This window comes from Phodopus roborovskii, unplaced genomic scaffold (genome assembly GCF_943737965.1).
Source record: "Phodopus roborovskii unplaced genomic scaffold, PHOROB, whole genome shotgun sequence".
NCBI lineage: Eukaryota > Metazoa > Chordata > Mammalia > Rodentia > Cricetidae > Phodopus > Phodopus roborovskii.
In genome coordinates this window covers 14,159,999-14,180,595 of record NW_026126563.1, presented here as the reverse complement: position 1 = coordinate 14,180,595, position 20,597 = coordinate 14,159,999, and the positions used below count along the sequence as shown (strand labels likewise).

At 43.4% G+C, this 20,597-nt stretch overlaps 2 protein-coding genes across 4 annotated transcripts in view; both read right to left on the bottom strand.

The window, feature by feature from the left end:
- Positions 1-684: 684 nt before the first annotated feature.
- Positions 685-13,929, bottom strand: Cabyr (calcium binding tyrosine phosphorylation regulated). Of its 3 annotated transcripts, XM_051202123.1 has the most exons (6): positions 13,765-13,892; positions 11,462-11,634; positions 11,314-11,367; positions 4,705-5,046; positions 1,374-1,976; positions 685-768 (listed from the first exon to the last, which is right to left on the bottom strand). In XM_051202123.1, the coding sequence occupies exons 2-5, from the start codon at positions 11,607-11,609 to the stop codon at positions 1,378-1,380; spliced, it is 1,143 nt and encodes a 380-aa protein (XP_051058080.1). In that variant the 5' UTR covers positions 11,610-11,634; positions 13,765-13,892; the 3' UTR covers positions 685-768; positions 1,374-1,377. The 3 variants fall into 3 exon arrangements, with proteins under 3 accessions (XP_051058080.1, XP_051058079.1, XP_051058078.1); XM_051202122.1 differs by lacking the exon at positions 1,374-1,976 and having other exon boundaries at positions 3,911-5,046; positions 13,765-13,929; XM_051202121.1 differs by lacking the exon at positions 685-768 and having other exon boundaries at positions 1,829-1,976; positions 3,911-5,046; positions 13,765-13,928.
- Positions 13,930-18,047: 4,118 nt separating this feature from the next.
- Positions 18,048-20,597, bottom strand: part of Ttc39c (tetratricopeptide repeat domain 39C) — a 67,758-nt gene continuing 65,208 nt past the window's right edge. Inside the window, exons 13-14 of the mRNA XM_051201987.1 lie at positions 19,547-19,585; positions 18,048-18,428 (exon numbers count right to left, since the gene is read on the bottom strand). Coding sequence (XP_051057944.1) covers positions 18,339-18,428; positions 19,547-19,585 — 129 coding nt within the window. The 3' untranslated portion in view covers positions 18,048-18,338. The remainder of the gene's footprint in view (positions 18,429-19,546; positions 19,586-20,597) is intronic.

Below are 20,597 nucleotides of genomic sequence, written 5' to 3'. Positions count from 1 at the left end.
TTCTTCTGTACAATGTTGTGCACTCAGATGTAAAGGGTGTCATTTTATAAAAACTAAATTGGTAAGATGTCCTTCCAGGGAAATCAGTCCTCTCAATGTTACTTTCCCGCTGAGGTGGGATAGGAAATTCCTGATTTGAAAATTCTAAACTGCAAAATGTATTTCCTTATCTTAGTGATGAGTTTACTTTCACATTCTGTGATCACTGACACTAGAACTTACAGGGTTAAATTGTATGTTTGAACTGGAAATCACAAAAATGCCCTAGTAATAGATTTTAATCGATATCATTATCTAGTGACAAACCTTTTAAGTTTCAACTTCCAGTGGCAAATGTCACAGGGAAATTAAGCTGCACTCATGTATTATATAATCTGTGTAAGAGGTGGCCTTGTGCATTTTGAGTTTGCAAGGTACTGGAGACCTACTGTACAGTAGCTTCACCCCTTTAATTGGGGTAATCTCATAGTATTTATCCAACCAAATCCCAAACTCAGATACTTGCTCTAAAGGGCCTTAGGTAGCTTCCAGTAAGTTATATTAATTGTATTAAAGTTAACAAGTGTTATAATGATGCTAAATAAAGGCTTTAGAATATTAAAAAAAAAAAAGTGTGTCAGAACAGAGTTGCTGCCTAGCTGATACTGTGTTGATTATTTGAACATGTACGGAAACAGTACAAAGTTTTATGCTTGCAGGAAGTTTATTGATACAGTTCACATGGTGACAGACTCCACCTCGAATGCTGACTCAGCATCACTTCAGCATCTGTTAAAGAGACATTGAACTGTTTAACTATTATGAAACAGTGAAACTGATCTACAGTCCTACTGTAAGCTCTCTGCTAAACAAAAATGCCCCAGCAGTTCCTGCTGAGGCCTGGCCTCTTCACATTACAAGGTTGTCATGGTTAATTGAAATGCCACCTCCTCCCAGCCCCCAAAACCACAATGGCTTAGCTCTGCTAAGAATGCATAGCTTTCCTTAGCTACGTGCCTGGCAGCACTTTACACACAGTGCTGGTCTCCCCCACTCATGCCCATGTTTTATTCACCCCGCTGTCCACACTGAAGGGAGAGGCTTGACATTAATTGAGTGATTCAAGTTGCCAGAGCTGTTAGTTCAGCTTCTTTCTGTTTAACCTTTTGACCTCTTACATGGACATACAGTTAGTATCTCATCTCTGTTCCTGTTGAGGAAAGGTGTATTCTCTTTTTAGAATCTACTACATCCTCAAAGCAACTCTGTATTAGAAGCCAGGGGCATAATGTTAAGTACACCCCATTAGTGTCAGTGTTAACTATCCCAGCCTCGAAGTGCTGAAGGTTTAGCTGTGTTAGAGCCCACATGTCAAGGTAGGAAGGGTTACCTACTCTTTTAAGGTTCTGCTCTGCGGACATGGGCAGTAGTCACAGTAATTTCACCAGCAATACCATAACTTCCAAAGGGAGTACGTTTGTCACCAGATCCTGAACTCTTTTTAGCTACATCTTCTACTGGGAAAGCAACGGAAAGAAAGACAGGGCTTTGCGGTCTGGGGCCATCTTGTCCACTTGTAGGAGGACTAGCATTCTGGGGATTTGGGGCAGGCCTCTGGAATGTCTGCTCTGCAGGAACAGCAATGGGCACTTGTACTGTAGCATATCTCTTCAAGGCATCTGACTGTGACACAACAGCATGTCCAGAAAGAGGTTTCCAATCCTGTGCTTCCTGAACATTTGAGCCTACTAAAATAAAAGGTGGGGCATTGGTCTTCTTGCTGTCATCCATCATCACATAGGTTGGAGAAGTGACTTTCGGTGGATTCTGCAGAAACTGTGGATCCTTAGGATTAGGTAAATAGAGGGTTGCTTGGGGAAAAGGCCCAAGTGCAGGTGGCGGTGATGGGCGACTTTGTTGATTCATATCAGTTAGACAATAAAGTGTCCACATATTAGAATATGGTGGTGGTTGTCCTGCTTCGCTTGTTGCTAGTGCTATAAAAAAAAAAAATTGCAGGCATTAAAGGTTTGGTCTCTGTATCAAGCACTATGCACAGTCATGTCTTTTAAATCTTTTTTTTTTTTTTACATATAAATAAGCAACTGTAATAGTATGTGCCATAAAGCATGCTATAGAGAGAGCTACAGAAATTGTGCCTGGTAATGTGAAGGAACAGAGTGATTCAGAACAGTTGGAAAAGGAATTGATAGTAATGGCAGGGACAGTAGAGTTGCCGGCTAAAGAAGCAATTGCATTCTAAGTTGCTGTTTCCAGACTCTTACACTGTTTTGGTTCTGAGACAAGGTATTACTATGAGCACAGGCTGGCCTTGAACTCTTAGTGGCCCTCCTGACACAACCCCCCAAGAGCTGGAATTACCACCATGCCTAACCAGAATCTTAGACTTTATATATGGCTTTCACATGGTACTCAGAGGAAAGGTAACAAAACTTTCAAAACATCAACCATGTGAAACCAATTAAAATCATATAAGACACGCACAGCAGTGTCTCCCTAAAGTCACCTACGTGTCACCTAACAATACCCCTATCTTCAATCTATTACCTCATCTAGGAGTCAGAATCCCAGAGAGCACTCCTTTTAGTAAGACTGGGCAGCATCATATGCCTCAGAAGACAGCCAAAAGCTGGTGGACACTAATATGGAGATCTAGAAAAGTCATCCATCGGCCTAGAGCAAGGGGATCTATAGAGCAGAGTGTGGCTTGCCAAAGATAGGGACTCAAATGTGTCAGGGTCATGTTTTGAACCTTAGGCCATCCATTCCTGGTGCAGCCTTTCCTCACAGAGGATTACACTATGCACTGATTAAGGGTTACTTACTAAAGACACAATCTAAGTCCTCAGTCTTTCCAGATGGGAGAGTCCCTCAAAGTGAGTTTTTTCGGGAACTTGTCCACTAAGGACAGCTTGCTGCCCTTCAATAACAGCTAAGTGCCTGAAAACAGTGACTTGGCTTGAAGTGACTGATGCTCAAGCCACAAGATAATGCCGGCCGCACAGGCTCTCTGTGTAGCCCTGCCCTCTGCCTTTCCAGCTGCAGTGAACCTGTCACACTGCCAGTCAGAATTTCATTGCTAAATACCTGCTTTGGTAATATTTCTGTATAATTCTGGCTTGAGTCAGAGTTGAGAGTTTCTGCAAGAGGATTGGGAGGCTTCTTTCCTGCATGGCCCTTCAGGTACCCCAGGAAGGGCCACTGCAATACCCAGATAGGCACAAGGGTGGGCAGACCAAATGCCACAATTAGATGGAGATGGAGGCTAAAATGCTTCTGCTGGGAGGAAAAGCAGCTGGAAGGAAAGCTCCCCAAAGAGCACGCAGCTTGACTTTGGTGTACAGGGATCAACCAAAAGGTCCAGGCATGTCAACTGCACACACTGGCTTCAAGTGTGCAGCCACTCTTCCTGCTGCTTTCCTATCACAGAAGTTCCATCTAACCTTTCCTTTCTCCATCCAGCTATGACACTGCTCCCTTGGCCACAGAAAGCCCCAAGTAGGAAGCAGTGTCTGAGCCAGCATCCCAAGCCTGATTGCAAAATTCTCCTGACTCGGCGCGAAAGCAGTCAGCCACACCACCATTTCTTTCACGTTTTAAATGCCACAGCCCAAATAAAGGCAGTGTTGGTGTTATGTTCCCTCATGGCCGCTTTGTAAACAGGCATTAAAAGCCTAACAGGTTCTTATGCTTGCAAACGTGCAACATGAATCAAGCTCTAACAGTGACATCTGATTTTCATATTAGTAAATATTAGTAAGTACCCACAAAGCCTTTAAGTAGGTTTGGCATTTAAAAACCCTGAAAATGGACTTGGGCCAGTCGGCAGGAGAGCCAACCTGTATGGTTACTGAATACAGATGTTACCTGAAGCGTAGTATGTGAATGTGCAAGTATCTAATTTTCTTACCTGGCTTCATCAAACCTGTTCAGGTGCATCTTCCCCATCGGGTTGGATTTCAGGTTCAGTAAAGCCTCCTGGCGCAGGAGGGAAAGGGTCACCAGATGAACAGGGTGCAGAGGTCTCCCCTGACTCCTCCTGGCCAGGATTGTCAGGGTTTATGGTAACGATCTCCATTTCAAGGTGCAGAGAATTCTCAGAGGCTATTTTGATAAAGCGCTCTGCATCCAGGGGCTCTGCAGGCACCTCAGGTTGACCCTCTAGAGCAGGGTTAGAGAGCAGAACTGTAGCTTCTGCCTCCATATGTACTGAGGGCTTGTGTTGGGAATTCTCCACCTGTACAAATTTCAGAGACTCTATAGATATTTTAGACATGCCTGAGGAAGTCTTGTTTTCTACAGGTTTGGAACTAACTGGTGGTGACTGCTCAGTAAACGGGATAACTATGTATCCTGGTATCTGCTCAACATAGACAACTCCTTCATTGACAGGCACATCGTTATATACAGATGACACATGAAAGGCTGATGTAACCTGAGTGTCAGGAGCTTCGTCAAAAGCAGGAGGTTCTTGTTCACCCTGCAAGGGGGCTGAGGAAGCCTTTGATGGTTCAGCCTTAAACTTAGGACCCACAACTGCCTGCACAGATGTTTGGCTCATAACCTGCACTGCTAACATCTCTCCAGAGCACACCAGAGGAGCAGACACCACGACTTCTTCATCAATCTCTGCACTCAGGGAGTCCTGGGTACTTGTTGCCACATCCACCATTAAAACTTCAGAATAGGTAGATGGAACATTACCTAACATCTGAGCAGCAAACTGAGCTGGGTCAGCCGGGACATAGGCATACTCTGCAGAGACAGGTGCTGGAGGTGGTGAGGAGGGTGGGGTGGTAGTCTTAGGTGTGGTTGGTTTGGAAGAAGGGCCCCAGGCTCCTTCGTTTGTCTCCTCGGGCTGAACTTCAGCGTGAACTGATGGAAACTGGGTGGTTTTGTTGCTAAATAGTGGTCCAGCTACATTGTCCTCCTCCGTGTCTGTGGATTTTTCCATCCGTGTAGGTTCGCAGGGAACTGGAAGTGTTCTTCCCGGTTCCTTTGCACACTCTTTCTTCTCCACTGTCACTCCTTCGGCCCATTTCTCTACTAAAAGTAACAGCCAGGAGCATTAATCAGCAAGCATTCCTCCGAATGTTTTAAATAAAGCAACAGTAGGTTGAACTTTCAAATACCAATATACATAGCTCTCTGTGCAATATCTTTGAATTATCATAGCTAATGAATCTGCAACAGCTCACATCCACCTACACAACTCACTCCCTTAGAAATAAGTGGTCGGCATATATTACAGTGCTAAACTAGGGTCACACCACTCTAAGCTGATATTCAGTTCCCAGGAGGAAGGAAGCTGGAGTCCTCCTGGCCCACTGTGACCCAGCAGATAAAGTACTTATTTTGACCTGACCAAGTGAGAACTGGGCACAATGATTGGAGTGTCACCTGAAATCCCAGCCCTGGGGAAGCAGCAATCCCGAGAGTGACTTAGCTAACAGGAGTTGGCAAGCTCTGGCTTCAGTGAGTGACTCTGCCTCTATATAGTGGTGTGTGACCAGTGTTGGTTTTGGGCCACCACATGTGCCCATGTCCACACATGCAAACATGCACACTCAAATCCACAAAACTTGAACAAAGGGAAAACTGAAGACTGATGAAGCAAATGATTCCCACTTCAGCTGGTGTGGTAACTTAGAAAGGAAACACAGATGCATTTCTCCATTTCAGTCCATTCCAGTGCACCAGGTTTAACACTGAATTGTCATCTGAACACTGTGGTTTTTCACATCGAGAAACATTCTAACTTGAAAATGATATTTGCTGGTGAGATGTGATCATGAAGCCAATGCTATGAGAGAGATAGATAGATAGATAGATAGAGAGAGAGAGAGAGAGAGAGAGAGAGAGAGAGAGAGAGAGAGAGAGAGAGAGAGAGAGAGAGGAGAAGAGAGAAGAGAAATGCCTATGTCCATGAGTGCAGCCATTGAATCCTTAAGCCCCCAAAACCTCAAGGGTAGCTGGTGACTGAGTGCCCTGGACAAGCCATTCTGAGGGTCAGCAGCCACACCTGCCTAACTGACTTGACTTTCTGCTTTAGTTTTCACACCTGCTTACTGAGGAGTTTTTTCTTCAGGATGCACAGTCAGCAGGGAAAGTGAGAAGTGATTGATTCAGACCAAGGGTTTGGAAATCCAGACACAGTGGCATAGGCCTGTAATCTCAGCACTTAGGAGGCTGAGTGCCATGAGTTCAAAGTCAAGCTATACCTACAGAGCCTTCAGACCCTATTCTCAAAACCGTAAGTATTTTCCTATCCTCTCTGTCCTCTCTGGCTGCTAGTTTGTACACTCAGTTCATAGGCCTAATTCCTGACACACATGGCCACACTAAATGCAGAGTAAAGCCACAAAAAGAAAAGCTACTCAACATTAATCTCGCTTTTCTAGCCCTGTCTTCATGATTCCCCTGCCCCAGTCCTCCCTGTCTTCAATGCTAGGGATTCAATCTCTGACTTTGCATCCGCTAAAGAAGTGCTCTACCACCTTGCTATAATATGGCCCTTTAACATTGTCTTTTCCTACCAACACACCTGACAGAGTGATTCTCTTACATGGAAGACTGTGGTAGATGACAGTACATAAAAACACTCCACTAGGAGATAATTTAAGCATATTGTAGGTATAAAAACATAAGAACCTAATAATGGTATTTTAAAAAAAGGGCTCAAGAGATGGCTCGGCAGCTAAGAGCACTTACTACTCTTCAGCAACCCAAGTTCTGTTCCCAGCACCCGGACTCCAAACTGCCTATAACTCTAGCTCTGGTGAATCCAACACCTTTGGGCACCTGCACTCATGCATGCACTCATACACATGGGCGTGCACACACACACAGAGAGATGCACACGCACACGTGCACACACACAATTTTAAATGACTGCATTTTTTAAAAGAAAATCTTTGGGGTTCACAAATACTAAGGTTTATTTGAGTAAGCCTGACTTAGTAGTTACTCTTGTGCTTCGGATACAGAGAAAAACAAAGCAATGCCACTCCCATCTTGACAAGATCAATCATAAAAGCATAACTTTGCTTGAGTCCAGACAGTCGAGGTCATAATGAAGTTATCTGATTCCCATAAAGAACAGTCTCCTTCCACCCCAGATGTACACCAAAGCTGACTTAGCCATGGCAGCGTGAAGGCAGGTTTTAAATGAGTTCACCAGACAGACTCAACATAAAAGATAAATAGGTGCTTTATTTGGGAGCAACTTACACAGATAATAGTAAGTAACTGTCACGGCCTTCCTGCTCCAGAAGATGCAGTCTCTGCCCTTCCGATGTTCTCAGCAACCTAAGAGAGAGTGAGCTCACTGCTCCTCTCTTTAAAGGAGTCTTGCCCCACCTGAAACCATACCCAAAAGGGTATGGCAACTACTACAAGTTCACTGGCAAAGAGAGATGCAACTACAGCAGGGTCCGAAATAAAATTCCCTGGTGAGGGACAGCTACCAAATGTGGCCTAGGATGTCATTCCTGTACCTCTAACTAAGCTCAGGAGTTTGTAATGACTGACAAGTGTTTTTCTGCAGGCCTCAAAGTAATGGTGGAGAGGGGATAGAGCCTATCTTAATACCAAACAATGGTCACTTTGCCCAAGACACATGTGATGGCCATGGATAGAGCCAGAGCCATCGAAAGACACTAAACTCTTGACAAACGAGAAGGCGAGACTGGTGATATTTGGCTCTCATGTCCAGCTCTCTTCTTCCATTATCCAACTGTGCATGGCAAAATGATCAAGCACTTCTGGTTCTCAACACCTACCACAAATGGTTTTCTTTCTAGGGAAAATTCCAGCAAATGACACATGCAGAGCATGTTCCTATCTCCATGCTCTCTGTGCACACTGAGAACACAGTAATGCTGTTGGGTGGGCAAACTAAGCACAGGACATAACTGGGGACCAGAGCATCTTCACTGACCATCAGTCTTCACCAAACTTCACCAAACACATGCTCACATCTGATAGGAGTGAGGTAAATGAACTAGGGCATAGCTGCTAGCTGTTGCACACATACCAATTTCGAATGCCTGGTGCTGGCTTTAGGTTGATCTTGCCTCACACCGAAGAGGCTGAAGGAACAGGGGAAGGGTCAGGTGACTTAGTCTTCCTAGAATGGTTCCTTTTCACAAGTCACTGAAAGCCTCCCATCTTTGGGATCAACCAGCAATGTATGTAGAGTTATATGTGCCACCTCTACTTTTAAACCTAGGATTCCAACAAGGCAAGATGTACTTGGGTGAAAGACAACATGCCAGCTGTTAAACCTATTATTTTTCTTGTAGAAAACTGAACAACCACATGGTTGAATGCACTTAAAGTTGTCAAGAATAGCAGGAAATCTAACCAGTCAGAACCCAGGGAGCTGTCATTCAGGAGAGAAAATAAAGTGCTTCCTAGGAGCCTCATGGTGTCTGCCTATCCCCTTCTTCAGCCCAAAGTATTTAAACTTTTTTAGATGTAGATAAATTCATGGAGTATGTGTTGGGGACCTAGAGGGATTGATGCAGTCTGTCTATTAAGAAGCCATTTGCAGTGACAACATAGGGGAAGAAAAATGAGCCAAGGCGCTATCAGACAGCTATGTTGTAGCATACTTTGATCATGTCTCGTGATCTCTTCAGTAAGCATAATGAGCAAGGGTACCACTGTTTTCCTTCCTAAAGGGCAATCTGTTTTATATGTGAGCTGTCTTGCAGGCATCTGTATGCTATACCTATCTGTTGATATCGGTAATTGTAGTGAGATAGTTTTGTGGCACTGACCACGCCCATTGGAGGTGGAGCCATGGGCGGAGTGACCTCTGGAAGGAGGTCGGAGGGGGCCAGGAAAGGCGCTCTCTTTCTGGCATGACTCGGTCAGGAGAGGATCGGGTTGAATTTCCTGGTGTTCATCTGTCTAGGTTGTAAGTTATTTCTCCCTGAATAAACATCTACTCGGCCTATTTGTTTATCCTGATCCTTATTTAACCGCGTTAGGTAGTTATTTGAAGAGATAAAACAACCATATCTCCTTTAAGTCCATCAAAAGTATGGCTGGCCTACAAATTTTGTTACTCTGTTAGTCCAAATTAATTTAAAAATTTGAGATGCAAAAACATTAACATCCAATATTATTAACCATAATCCATATTTTGAGCCTACCTGCTAAAATGAATGTTGGATAAAATCTTCAATGAATTAAAAAAAAAAACTCTCAAAATGCTATCAAGTAGTTAATTATCTTCCACCATAAAAACTCAGTCTTTCCATTATAAAACAGGGTGATCCTGCAGGAACACAGTATTTTCTAATGCTCTTTTTTTGAAGACAGAAACACAATAAACTTGATTGAGAAAGTAGGATCATGGATATAGGAAGCAATTTCTTGTACTTGGTTTGTATATGTGGCTAGGAGTATATAAGCAAGTCCCACAGTTTCTCATGTTTAGCTAATAATGTTATCAGTTACTTGCACGAGAGCATCTAGACAGTGCAGTATTTCAAAAGCATTGTCCACCTCATTCTCTGCCCCTTCATATGCCCAGGGTTCCTACTTTAATCTTAATTTCCTGTTTTGAGTATCTTACACTGCAGAGTCAAACCATCATGATACTTGCATTTTCCTAGATTGACTCCCTAATTTTTCATAGCTGTGGTTATCTTTGACTCACAAAAATGACATGGTTTGGACCATTGAGGCAAAGGTACTGCTAAGCCTGATGACCTGAATTTGTCCCTAGGACCTGCATGAGCAAAGAAGAAAACTGACTCTCAGAAGTTGCCCTCTGACCTAGACATGTGCACCGCAGCATGCACACTACACACACACACACACACACACACACACACACACACACACACACACACAAACACACACACACAAAAGGAACTTCGGGTTTAAAAGTGATGGAGGTGCTGAAGAGAGGGCTCCGTGATCAAGAGAGTTCATTGTTCTTGCAGAGGAACCCAGCATCTCATGCCTCACAATAGCCTATAATTCCAGTTCCAGGGGATCCAGCACCCTCTTCTGGCTTCTGCAGAAGGTGGCATGTGTATGTATGTGCATCATTACATATGTGCAGAAAAACTCACCCACATAAATCTTTAAGAAAAAAAAAAAAACTCTTTTTCTTTAAGTGACAGTTTTAAGGGTGGCTGATAACTAACTACTCTCCAATCATCCAAAAGCTGTTAGTCAGCCAATATGGAAACTATTCAGCTGCTTCCCACAGTGGCCAGATATCATTTTACCTCTTCATAAAGTTCTGTGAGAAGCTTTTCCTCTGCATTCTTTAACAGATTCTACCTTTTAAACTTATAATAATCTAAATGTATAAATTCTGTCTTATTTTAGCACTCTTGTTGCTACTCTGTCACATTCAATTTACAAATGAAAAAGCATTCTGTAAGTATATCTATGCTATATGTCACAATGTCTGAGATACGGAGGAAACTACTGTTCCATGAAAAGGATCTACTCAGATACTCTTTTCAGCACACTGTATGGCAAAGTCAGCTAATCTCTTGTAGACAGACTTACAGGGAAGAGTGGGTATGTCTTATTTTCTTTTGAACAGAAAAATTTCCTAACTTTCATGCTTAAGTCTACATTGAAATACCTCTCTTAAACCCCCTGTTCTACTTCATTAAGAAGTATATACATCTTCAGCATTCCTTGTCGGAAATGCCTAAAAACTGATAGATCCGATTTTGAGGGCTTTAAAATTATTTAGCCTATTAGAAGAGAATCTAAAAACCAGAAATGTGAAATGCTCTATGTCAGAGATGTTGAGCACTGTATTCATTTCCATTTCGGAGCATTATAAATAACTGATGTAGCCTCACTGCAATTTACTATGGAATACAAGTTCTCTTGCACCCTACTGTCTTTCCCTAAAGGTGTGCCCAGCACTGCTTTTGACATTCATGGATAGTCATTGTTCCAAGTGGCATCCTGTAGCTCTAGGATTGACCTAAGGCTTCACTCATGCTTTGTAAGTGCCCTACTACCAACCTGGATTTTCAGTCCTGAATAGTCCCCCCCACCTACCCACCCCCATACACACACACACACACACACACACACACACACACACACACACACACACAATCTTTTTAAGATTTAAAACCTTCTAAACTGGAAATCCTTATGTTAAACCAAAACTGACTTAGTAAAAATACAAAGCACCAGTATGATTACTTACACATAAGACACTGGTGTGGTTAACACAATAACCACTGGCATAATTACAGATGGGGATTATCGAGTATGTAATGAAGACACAGCGGAAATGAGCATCTTGGTGGCACTTACCTTTTGTCTGATGAAACTGTTTAATCAGATCTTTTATATCCAGAGATGAATTCCCTGAACGAATAAAGGCAGAAAGTCAAACAGAGACACTTTTTAATTTAAAATGATTTTGCAAGGCAACAAATGTAGAATCTAAAGCAATACAAACCTTCTCTAAACACAATGAGTTCTTTAAAATAAACTGCTGCAAACTGGGTGATATTTGTTGGGTTGGTTTTGAGAATGGCCCTGCTGACTCCCTCAAGCAGAGTCTTGAGGCCATAGGGTACAACAAGTCTGGGCTTTGAAGAAATCATTTTGGCAGGATGTCTGTAATTTCAACTATAATGAAGAGAAACAAAATCTTACACAGTAAATTTGTCAAATTTTATGATCTAATTTGGGTTCATAAAACCAATATTAGAATTATTAGCTTTACTTTTAAATATTTATTCTAGTAGCATGGGATGCGATTCCTGATAATAATTTACGAAATGACCCACTACTACCTGCTTGCTCACTATCCACACACAAGCCATCTAGCACTCATCAGGGAGTTGGGAAATGGACTGTGGTGATGGCCCATCAAGTACAAGTGCATTCCCACAGACCAGAAGACCCGACCCATAAGGTAGCAGGAGAACAAACTCAAGAGACTGGTCCTTTAACCCCCCACAAGAGGCATGCATACACACACACACACACACACACACACACACACAATCAATAGGAAAAGCCCTGCCAGGATTGCCAGAATACTTTAATACATTTTAGGCCCAAATAAAACACATAAAATCCAATTACTATTTCAATAGACAAACTAAGCACATGTATTTATAAGAAAATGACATTTATTCTAAATCTAGCCCTAGACACATTTTCTACATTGTAGTAGACAAGTTTGCTTTTTTCTCTTTGGCATTAGGACTTGAACCCAGGGCCTTCCATAATAGTAGGCAAAGCACTCTACCACTGTTACTTTTTAATGTTAGGCTTATCTGTGGTTCTTTGTCATACCCATAATATATAGTTCTTTGTTTAATCAAATTATCCCTCACTTTCTTCCTGTTTCCCTACTTTTCTCCTATCTGGCTCAGAATAGGCTTGCCTGGAACTCTCTCTGGAGACTAGGCTGGCCTCAAACTCAAAGATCCACCCGCTACTGCCTCCTGAGTGCTGTGATTAAAGGTTCAGGCCACTGTATCCATCCCCCTGCTGACTTTCAAGTGGCACCCTGAATTTTATATAATCTACTGGGTGGTTCCAACTTCTGTCATTGAGTTATGTTACATACAAACATGTTGGGTTGCACTTACAGCTATCATGAGATACAGGCTGCAAGTTGAACACATCTCATGGGGGTAGAGTTTGTCAGCCCTAAATTGTGTGTGCACTCTGAAACACAAAAGCTTGCAAATAAGTAAAAAATTGAATCTTTAGCAAGGGAAAGATCACACACAGTGCTGCCAGTCTTTTGCTTTGCTAAATATGGGTATTAAATCGGGCCCTGAGATACCAAGGACTCATCAGATAGGAAATAGGTGTTTAAAAGATTCACAGACTTTAAAGTATTTTTAAAACTTGGTTGCTTAGAGGAAATCACAGTTGTTCTAGACGTAGCTACCTTAAGAAAGTGGCATGGTTTAGTTATAGCAATTATATCGAGGGCCAACTTTTAATAAAAATGCAATATGCCACAGCAAAAATGTTTTTATTTAAAAGCACCTTTCACGTTCTTACCAAAGGCTAGGCAAAAATGCATTTTGACCCAAGTTTGAGACTACAATTAAATGTTTAATCCCTTCCTCATCGGGTGCATTACTGAATTAAGCCAACTTTTGGGAGGGAGGGAATGCAGCTTTACCACACCCACACGCTAAATGGCAGTGATCTGCAACACGTAAGCACACACAAACATACATATGTATATATATGTTTTGAGTTTTGTTTTCAAATAAGCGCTTCGGGGGAAGGTTTCAAAGTGGCCAGCAGGCAAAATGGAGCAGGCTCAGTACCCTCTCCTTAGGTAACTAGTGCTACCAGCTGTGCAGCAGCGTGGGATGGCGCTAACCAGAAAGCCAGGGATGCTGACTGCCCCTGAGCACGTTCTTGACTGTGAAAAGGCCCTGGGCACTAGCGATGTGGCACCAGATCTGTCACCAACACAGCTGACGGAGGGTTTCTTTTTAATGGTGATAGCTTAGTTGCTCTTAATTTTTCAAGAACCCTTGCCACGAGCGACCTTTCTAGAAAGGCGCATCCTGTGACACGTCCCGGGTGGGACACGGCGGCTCTTTGTCCGCGGACACTAGCGGGGATTTCGGGGCCATCGAAGGCGCACTCCGCGCCACGCTCGGCAGAGGCCGCGAGACTCCCGCCCGACCACCGTCACCCCTCGGAGAGGCCTCCAGCCGCTCTCGGCCCGCTGCCTTCCCGGGCTCAGCTGGCGCGGGTCCGCCAGGCCAGGCCCACCTTCTCTCCGGCTTCAATAAAGCTTCCTCTTTGCCCCCTCGCCGGCGGCTCCTGTGCGAGGGCCCGCAGCCCGTCCTCTATTTATACCCCTGCCTGCGTCATGTGTGCGTCACAGAGTCCCGCCCCTTGTTGGGCCCACCGGAAGAGGCGGGGATTCGGCCGACGCAGCCAATGAGAAATCGGAGGACAAAGGCGGCGATTGGAATGAGCCAGACAAGGGGGCTTTTGTCTTCTGAGCCCGCTGCCTCGGGAACTGACTTTTCCTAACGCCATGTCTGCCCACTGGACCAGTGGCTGAGGATGCGGGTTAGTTGGCAGAGCTTCCCTAACATTCTCACGAGGCCCTGGACTCAGTCCCCAGCACCTCAGAAGACAGATGCTCGCCTGAAATCCCAGCTCTAGGTCGAGGCAGCAGGACATGATGATTTCCAGACACTCTGTAAAACATGAGACCCTGTCTCAAAGAAACAAAAACAATAAACACTGGTGTATAGGGAAGAGAAATTACATTGGTAGCTGGCTGTCTTGACGTTGCTGCCTCCTCTCCCTGAAACTTCCTTTGTATTAACCTTCTGATGTCTTCAAGTTCTGCCACACAGTACAATGAAGAGGGGATTACTAAGCTCGGCAGGGACTTTTCCTCTTGAGAAGCTTGCCTGTAGAGAGCAGCAGCAAATCCTGATGCTGCTTCTTTCTTCTTAATTAGGATCAGGTCCCATTGCACGCCCAAGCCAACCAGGACAGGGAGGAGCCTCCTGGGGTCTCACCGCAGCGCACTGCATTCCGGTTCTCTCACACATGGTTCAAAGGGGGCTGCATTTGCTCCAAACCAGCTTTCCATCCTCCTACACCCACTGTCCTTTTCTCTTTCTGCACCTCCCAGCACTAGCTTCTGTGGCATTTTCTTGCAGTTTTCCTATATGGACTGGAGTTCCCTGGAAGGCTGTGTTGAGAGTCTCCGATTAGGACTTCAGTGCTGTGGAGAATTGTACTAATCAACGGCCACAGTTATCTTGGGCTACCTTAAGTGCCTTTGCCAGCACTTCGTTACCCTCCTTTGTGTGACTTAACATCCTTTTGGGTGTCTGGTAATACCTTTGTATTAAAGCAGCCCTGGAATTTTCCACCAACACGCATGGTAAGAGTCCCATCAGCATCTCACCCGAAGTGAAATTCTGCCATTGTGCACTAAGCTACTTTCCTGATAACCCACCGGAGCTCCTGGCACACACACTGACTTGTAACTGGGCTCTGTTCTGTGACCATGAACGTAACCTCTCCTGTAGTGGCTTATGTCATTCTGTGTAATCTGAATTAATGTTTCTGGGCATGCTCACCTGTTTGGTTCAGGATAAACTTTCCTCCTGTCTTTGTGTGGAGAGCTGTTTTACTTCCTCCCAAACAAGCAAGACCACACAACGCAATGGCACAAATGTGTCTTCATAAATATAAGACCAAATATGAATGCTTGCCACTATGGTTTGCTTAAGAAAGAAATCAACTACCAAAGTTTACACAGCAAAGAGTGTGTGTGTGTGTGTATGTGTGCGCGCACACACACATGTACATGTGTGTTAAAGCTCAGACAGCATTTACCATTTTAGTTGGCAGAAATAGAAAACATGCAAACTCAGCAATTAATGGGTTTATAAATTCCATGACAATAAATATTCTAATCTTCTCTGACATCTGAAAGTTATAATTCTTTACTCAGAAAACTTACCTACTGTGCATTAAAATAAAAAAGATACTTAACTCCATAAAGATAAAAATCTTAACTACATCATCCAGAAAAATACGCAATACATTGTCATCACTAGACCATGCCTCCAAATCCACCAAATTATTAAAAAAAAATGTATTTAGCATACATAAAATTTCCATTCAGTCATCAAAGGTACAATCTAATATCTAATATAAAAATGTTTGATATTTACACACTGGAAGGTCCACTGGAGAGCCTGTGTCATAGAACAGTTGAAACTGGAAATCTCAATGGCAGAAATATAAACAATTTTAAAGTAATCTATAAATCTATAATTTATTTAATTTGAAAGTATAGGACTTTAACTTTTGAAGATAGAGTAATATCTTGGAAGGCTTTGAACTAAAGAAGAAAAACTACAGCAAGTACCTCAAAAGCTCTGTGGTCCTGACAGAGTCATTTCCACACACTAAAGCAAGGGAATGCATAGTAACATTCACAGTTCTAAAACTTAAGAAATTCTTCCCTCCAGTTACCAGGGTTCCGGTATTTGGGGCCACCAATTTCTCCTTTCTGATCGCCCCCAACACTCCCCTGAGCATCTTGAATGTACTCAGCCACTGAATGCAGGGTTGACATCTTTCACTCCATAAGAGAACAGCAGGATGTTGACATAGATACTTCAGCAACAGTTTAATCAAAAGTGTCTGGCACAGGGCTAAGGAGCAGGTAATGACAGTGTCCGTGAGGAAGGACTTCAATCATAGATACTACTTTCTCAAACAAGATTAAATATTTGGGGGGGGCGTTAAGAGAACCCAGGGCTCTGACACACCAACTTCTCTACCATTAAAGGACACCCCACCCTTCAGTGGCAGATTAAGATACCCATCTTTCCATATCAGGTTGAGTAAAGTAAAATCTGACAACATTCTAGCTGATTTGCTCCTGTTTTGGTATCACAAGCCAGGTATGGTGGTGCACATCTTTAATCTCATCATTCAGGAAACAGAAACAGGCAGATCTTTGTGAGTTTGGGGCCAGCCTCGTCTACTAGTTCCAGGGCAGTCAGGCTACACAGAGAAACCCTGTCTCAAAACAAACAAACAAACAAACATGGCATCACACAAACTTGGGGTTTCAGACATTAGGATACGTAAATGAATTATACTCTAAAATGAAAACCGTGAGTTCAATGAGGACTTACAAACTTAAAGATGACTGAGGCAAATTAGGCAGAGATTTAAGAGTGACCGAGGTATTTATTCACAACCACAGCTGTGCAGTACGGGGCACAGAAAACCCAATCTGTCAGTAAAGCTCAGCAATGAAAAGTTAAAATATAACTGTGAGTTCTTCTTATAATATCCAGTCACCTAAGTTAAGAGGAGAGCTATTCAAACCTGGCAACATACAACCCTGCAGGTAGAGCACTACCAAATATCCTCAGGTGAGATATGTTAACACAATGGTTCTCAGCCTCGTTAAGCTCCGGCCCTTTAGTACAGTTATTTCCTCATGTTGTGATGGCCGCCCCCCCCCCACACTATAAAATGATTTTGTTGCTGTTTCATAACTGTAATCTTGCTACTGTTATGAATCAGAATGTAAATATTGACATGCAGGGTTGTCCGAACCTCCAAAGGGGACACACCTTGAGAACCGCCATGCTACATGGTTTCTAAGAGCTAGTCAGACCATTTTCAGCTAGAGATTTGGTTCTCTGGTAGGATGGCAGCGTTCTCCTGATTGTGAAGGTAAGCTGCCCTCTGCTCCCGTTTTGCTGTCTCCATCTTGAGAACCTGTGCAGACAATGTAGGGATGTGTGTGGGGTGTGTAAGTCTTCTTCAGGCCTTCGTCTAACACTCTCCACCTGATTTCTTTGAGGCAGAGTCTCTCACTGACCCTGGAACTCAGTTTCAGTAAGACTTCCTTGCCAGTGAGGAGCTCAAGGGATCCTCCGGCCTCTGCTCCCCAGGCACTAGGGCTAATCTGTGCTGAGGATGCCTAGCTTTGTTGTTGTTTTATGTGGGTACTGGGACAGGAACTCTGGTCCTGTGTGGCAAGCATTTTATTGATGGAGCTCCTCTCTGCCACAGAGGATGAATATTGTTGATGCAACTTGAGCTGTGGATGGAGCATTTTATTTTTGAAAAGGTATGCATGGAGTTTCAGGTTATTAACATGTTTCATATAAAAACAGTATCCAGTTTATGGTCCTGAGTTCTGCACTCTAGCCAATGCCCCATGAATTACGAGTAACTGACCATAGTAAGCCAGCTGCCATTGTCGTACCTGAGTGTCACTGCATGTAAAACAGGGGTAAGAATCTCCCCCCCACCCCCGCAGAGATCCTGCCTTCCTCTGCCTCCTGTGTGCTGGGACTAAGTGTGTGCTACCAGGCCCAGCCAGGAATGTTTGTGCCACAACTGTCATAGGAATATTTCCAGGGTAAAGTAAAACACTAGAAAACTCTTTAAATTTTATCTAAACACAAAAGATATGCTATGCGTGGTAAAGTTCACACTGAGTCCATTCAATCTATGCTCAATGTAGGTGCTCCTACAAGGTCACAGGGTGAATATTTAGTCTGATTTTATTTTAAAAATAATAAATCACAAAACTAAAATGTTTGAACAAGGTCACTTAACCCTCTCCCAGGTTGGTTAGTTTTATCATTTTCAACATCTTTATTACCCCAGAGCTACATGTTTAAAAGAGGGATCTTTAATATGTCAGCCACACCCGGGAAAGCCATCCCTGGCACAGATGGTCTCCAGAAGAAACGCTGGTCTTCAAAGGGGCTTTCGCCACTGCCTTCAAAGTGCTGGCCCTGGGTGGAGGGGACAGAGTGGTCACTCGGAGTTTCTCACTGAGGGACCAGTTCTCTCAGGGAGGCCAGAGCAGCATGGATGCGGACGTGCAGTCGGTTTTCAAAGTCGTAGCCAGAAAAGTCCTCCTGGGAGGGGCAGATAAAGATGATTGTGGACTGTTAGCTTGTCCCCACGGTGTCACGGGATGATACACACTACATTTTACACCCGTAGAATAATTCCCTACCTCTTACAGGGGACCGCGCCCACTTGCTATTCTTACTCCCTAACACTCAGGCAGTGTTTAAAACTGTTAGAGACTGGTGGCCCAAGCCTGCAATCCTAGCGCTTCAAAGGATGGGTGGCTGGAAAAATTCCCACACGCTGTTCTTGAAATACTAATCTTAAGTTAGACTCAAGCTATTGATAAGACATTCTACAGCCACCCTTAACTCCAATTCCAGACATCGGGCACCTTCTTCTGGGCTTGGAGGGTACCAGCCATGGAAGGTACCAGCCATGTATGTGGTACACGTATATACACTCAGGCAAAATACTTACATACATAAAATAAAAATGTTAAATATTTTAAAAACACTCATACACACACACTCATATATAATAAAAATACCAAATATTTTAAAAACATATCTATGAAATCAAAAGTTAGTTGTTCCTGGAGCTAGATATGCTGGTGTAAGACTGAAGCCCCATCTAGTCGGAAAGCAGGGGGTCTTACTGGAGCCCAGGAGTGTACAAGGCCTATTTAAAAATCAGAATAATAAAATTTATTTTCCCTATCAAAGCACCAAAACTTGGGCTAGAGAGATGTCTCAGTGGTTAAGAACACTAGCTGGTCTTCCAGAGGTCCTGAGGTCAATCCCCTGTAATTACATGGTGGCTCCCAACCATCTGTAATGAGATCTGGTGCCCTCTTCTGGCCTTCAGGGATACATGCAGACAAAACACTATATATAATAAAGAAGTAAATCTTAAAACAAAACAAAACAAACAAAAAAACCACACTAAAACTAGAGCACTTATAAACAGGAGGAATGATTCTATAGTAATTTATCCTAATCTTGGAGATTCCCCTTCAAAGCCAAGTGTTCATGGATTTGCTTAGCAACGGTTTCTCTTCAGAATGACTGACACATGGATCAACACTTCCATATTTTCCTGAATTCAGACCCAGGTGTAAGAAAATAGGGTGATAACAGCCATGAGATTAAGGTGGATTGGGTGGGGGGTTTTTGTCTTTTACCTTTGCCTGAAGGAGTAGAGTTCTGCCTCTTCCTACAGTCTGTGAAAATAAGAAAAACATACTGTGTCTTAATCTATGTCTGCATACCAGTGGAGGACACACAACCAGAACATTCCATAGGAGACACAAGGGGGGCGCCAAGTACAAGGGCTACTTTTCGCTAATGTAAAAACACTTTTTAGTTTACACTTAAGGCATCACTTGACAAGCAAGTTTTCCTGGTCCAACATTTGTTGTTGCCAACAAAAGGCAACAATTTCAGCAAGTGTTACAGGCTGAAATTCTCCCTAAACAACTAAAAGTAACAACACGCAAAGGGCTCAGCTGGAGATGACATGCCCAACACCAGCGGAAGACACTGCTGTCCATTTATACTAAGATAAGACTGCTTGAGAAGTATTACAATAAAGGGTGCAATGCTTCAAATTTCAATCCAAATGTGTGATACTTTTTTGTTGTTGTTTTGGTAAAAAGACTCAAAGAACAAACAAATAAAAAATCCTGTTACCATTTGCTAACATGCACATCTTGGTGTGTGTGTGTGTGTGTGCGCCCGCGCTAGGGGCAGGATTCTCTGTACAGGGTACAGAGATCAGAGGATGACCTGGGGTGCCCTCAGGTGTCTTCCAATTTTTCTTTGAGACAGTTTCTCTCAGTGGTCTTTCACTTGGAGGCCAGGCAGCTTCCTGGGAGCCTCCCTCCGGCTCTGGGTCCCATCTCTTGGCACTGGGGTCATAGACAAGTGCGGCCACACTTGATTTTTATATGACTCTGGGGATCCGAATTCAGGCCTCACACTTGAGAGGCAAGTCCTTCACTAACTGAGCCATCTCCCAAGCACCTTAGTTAATACATGGTAGCTGTCAAATTACATGTAAGATGTGGTAGCAATTTTAACGGACTCACATGTGTCATCTTATTCTCACTATATATAACTCTCGGTAAATTAGCAAGCTGGGTTTGCCCACTGTGTGGACTAGGAAATGGGGTTGTGCTTTGGTAACTAGTAGCACACAGTAGGATATATGGTAGGCATGACAGAGCTCTACCA

Bases quoted from the DNA above. Each gene is read 5' to 3' on its own strand.
- Cabyr (XM_051202122.1), bottom strand. From the start codon at position 11,609: ATGATTTCTTCAAAGCCCAGACTTGTTGTACCCTATGGCCTCAAGACT. The intron at 11,368-11,461 runs GTTTGTATTGCT...TTATTCGTTCAG, and splicing joins ACTCATTGTGTTTAGAGAAG to GGAATTCATCTCTGGATATA. The intron at 5,047-11,313 runs GTAAGTGCCACC...TGTTACTTTTAG, and splicing joins ACAGTTTCATCAGACAAAAG to TAGAGAAATGGGCCGAAGGA.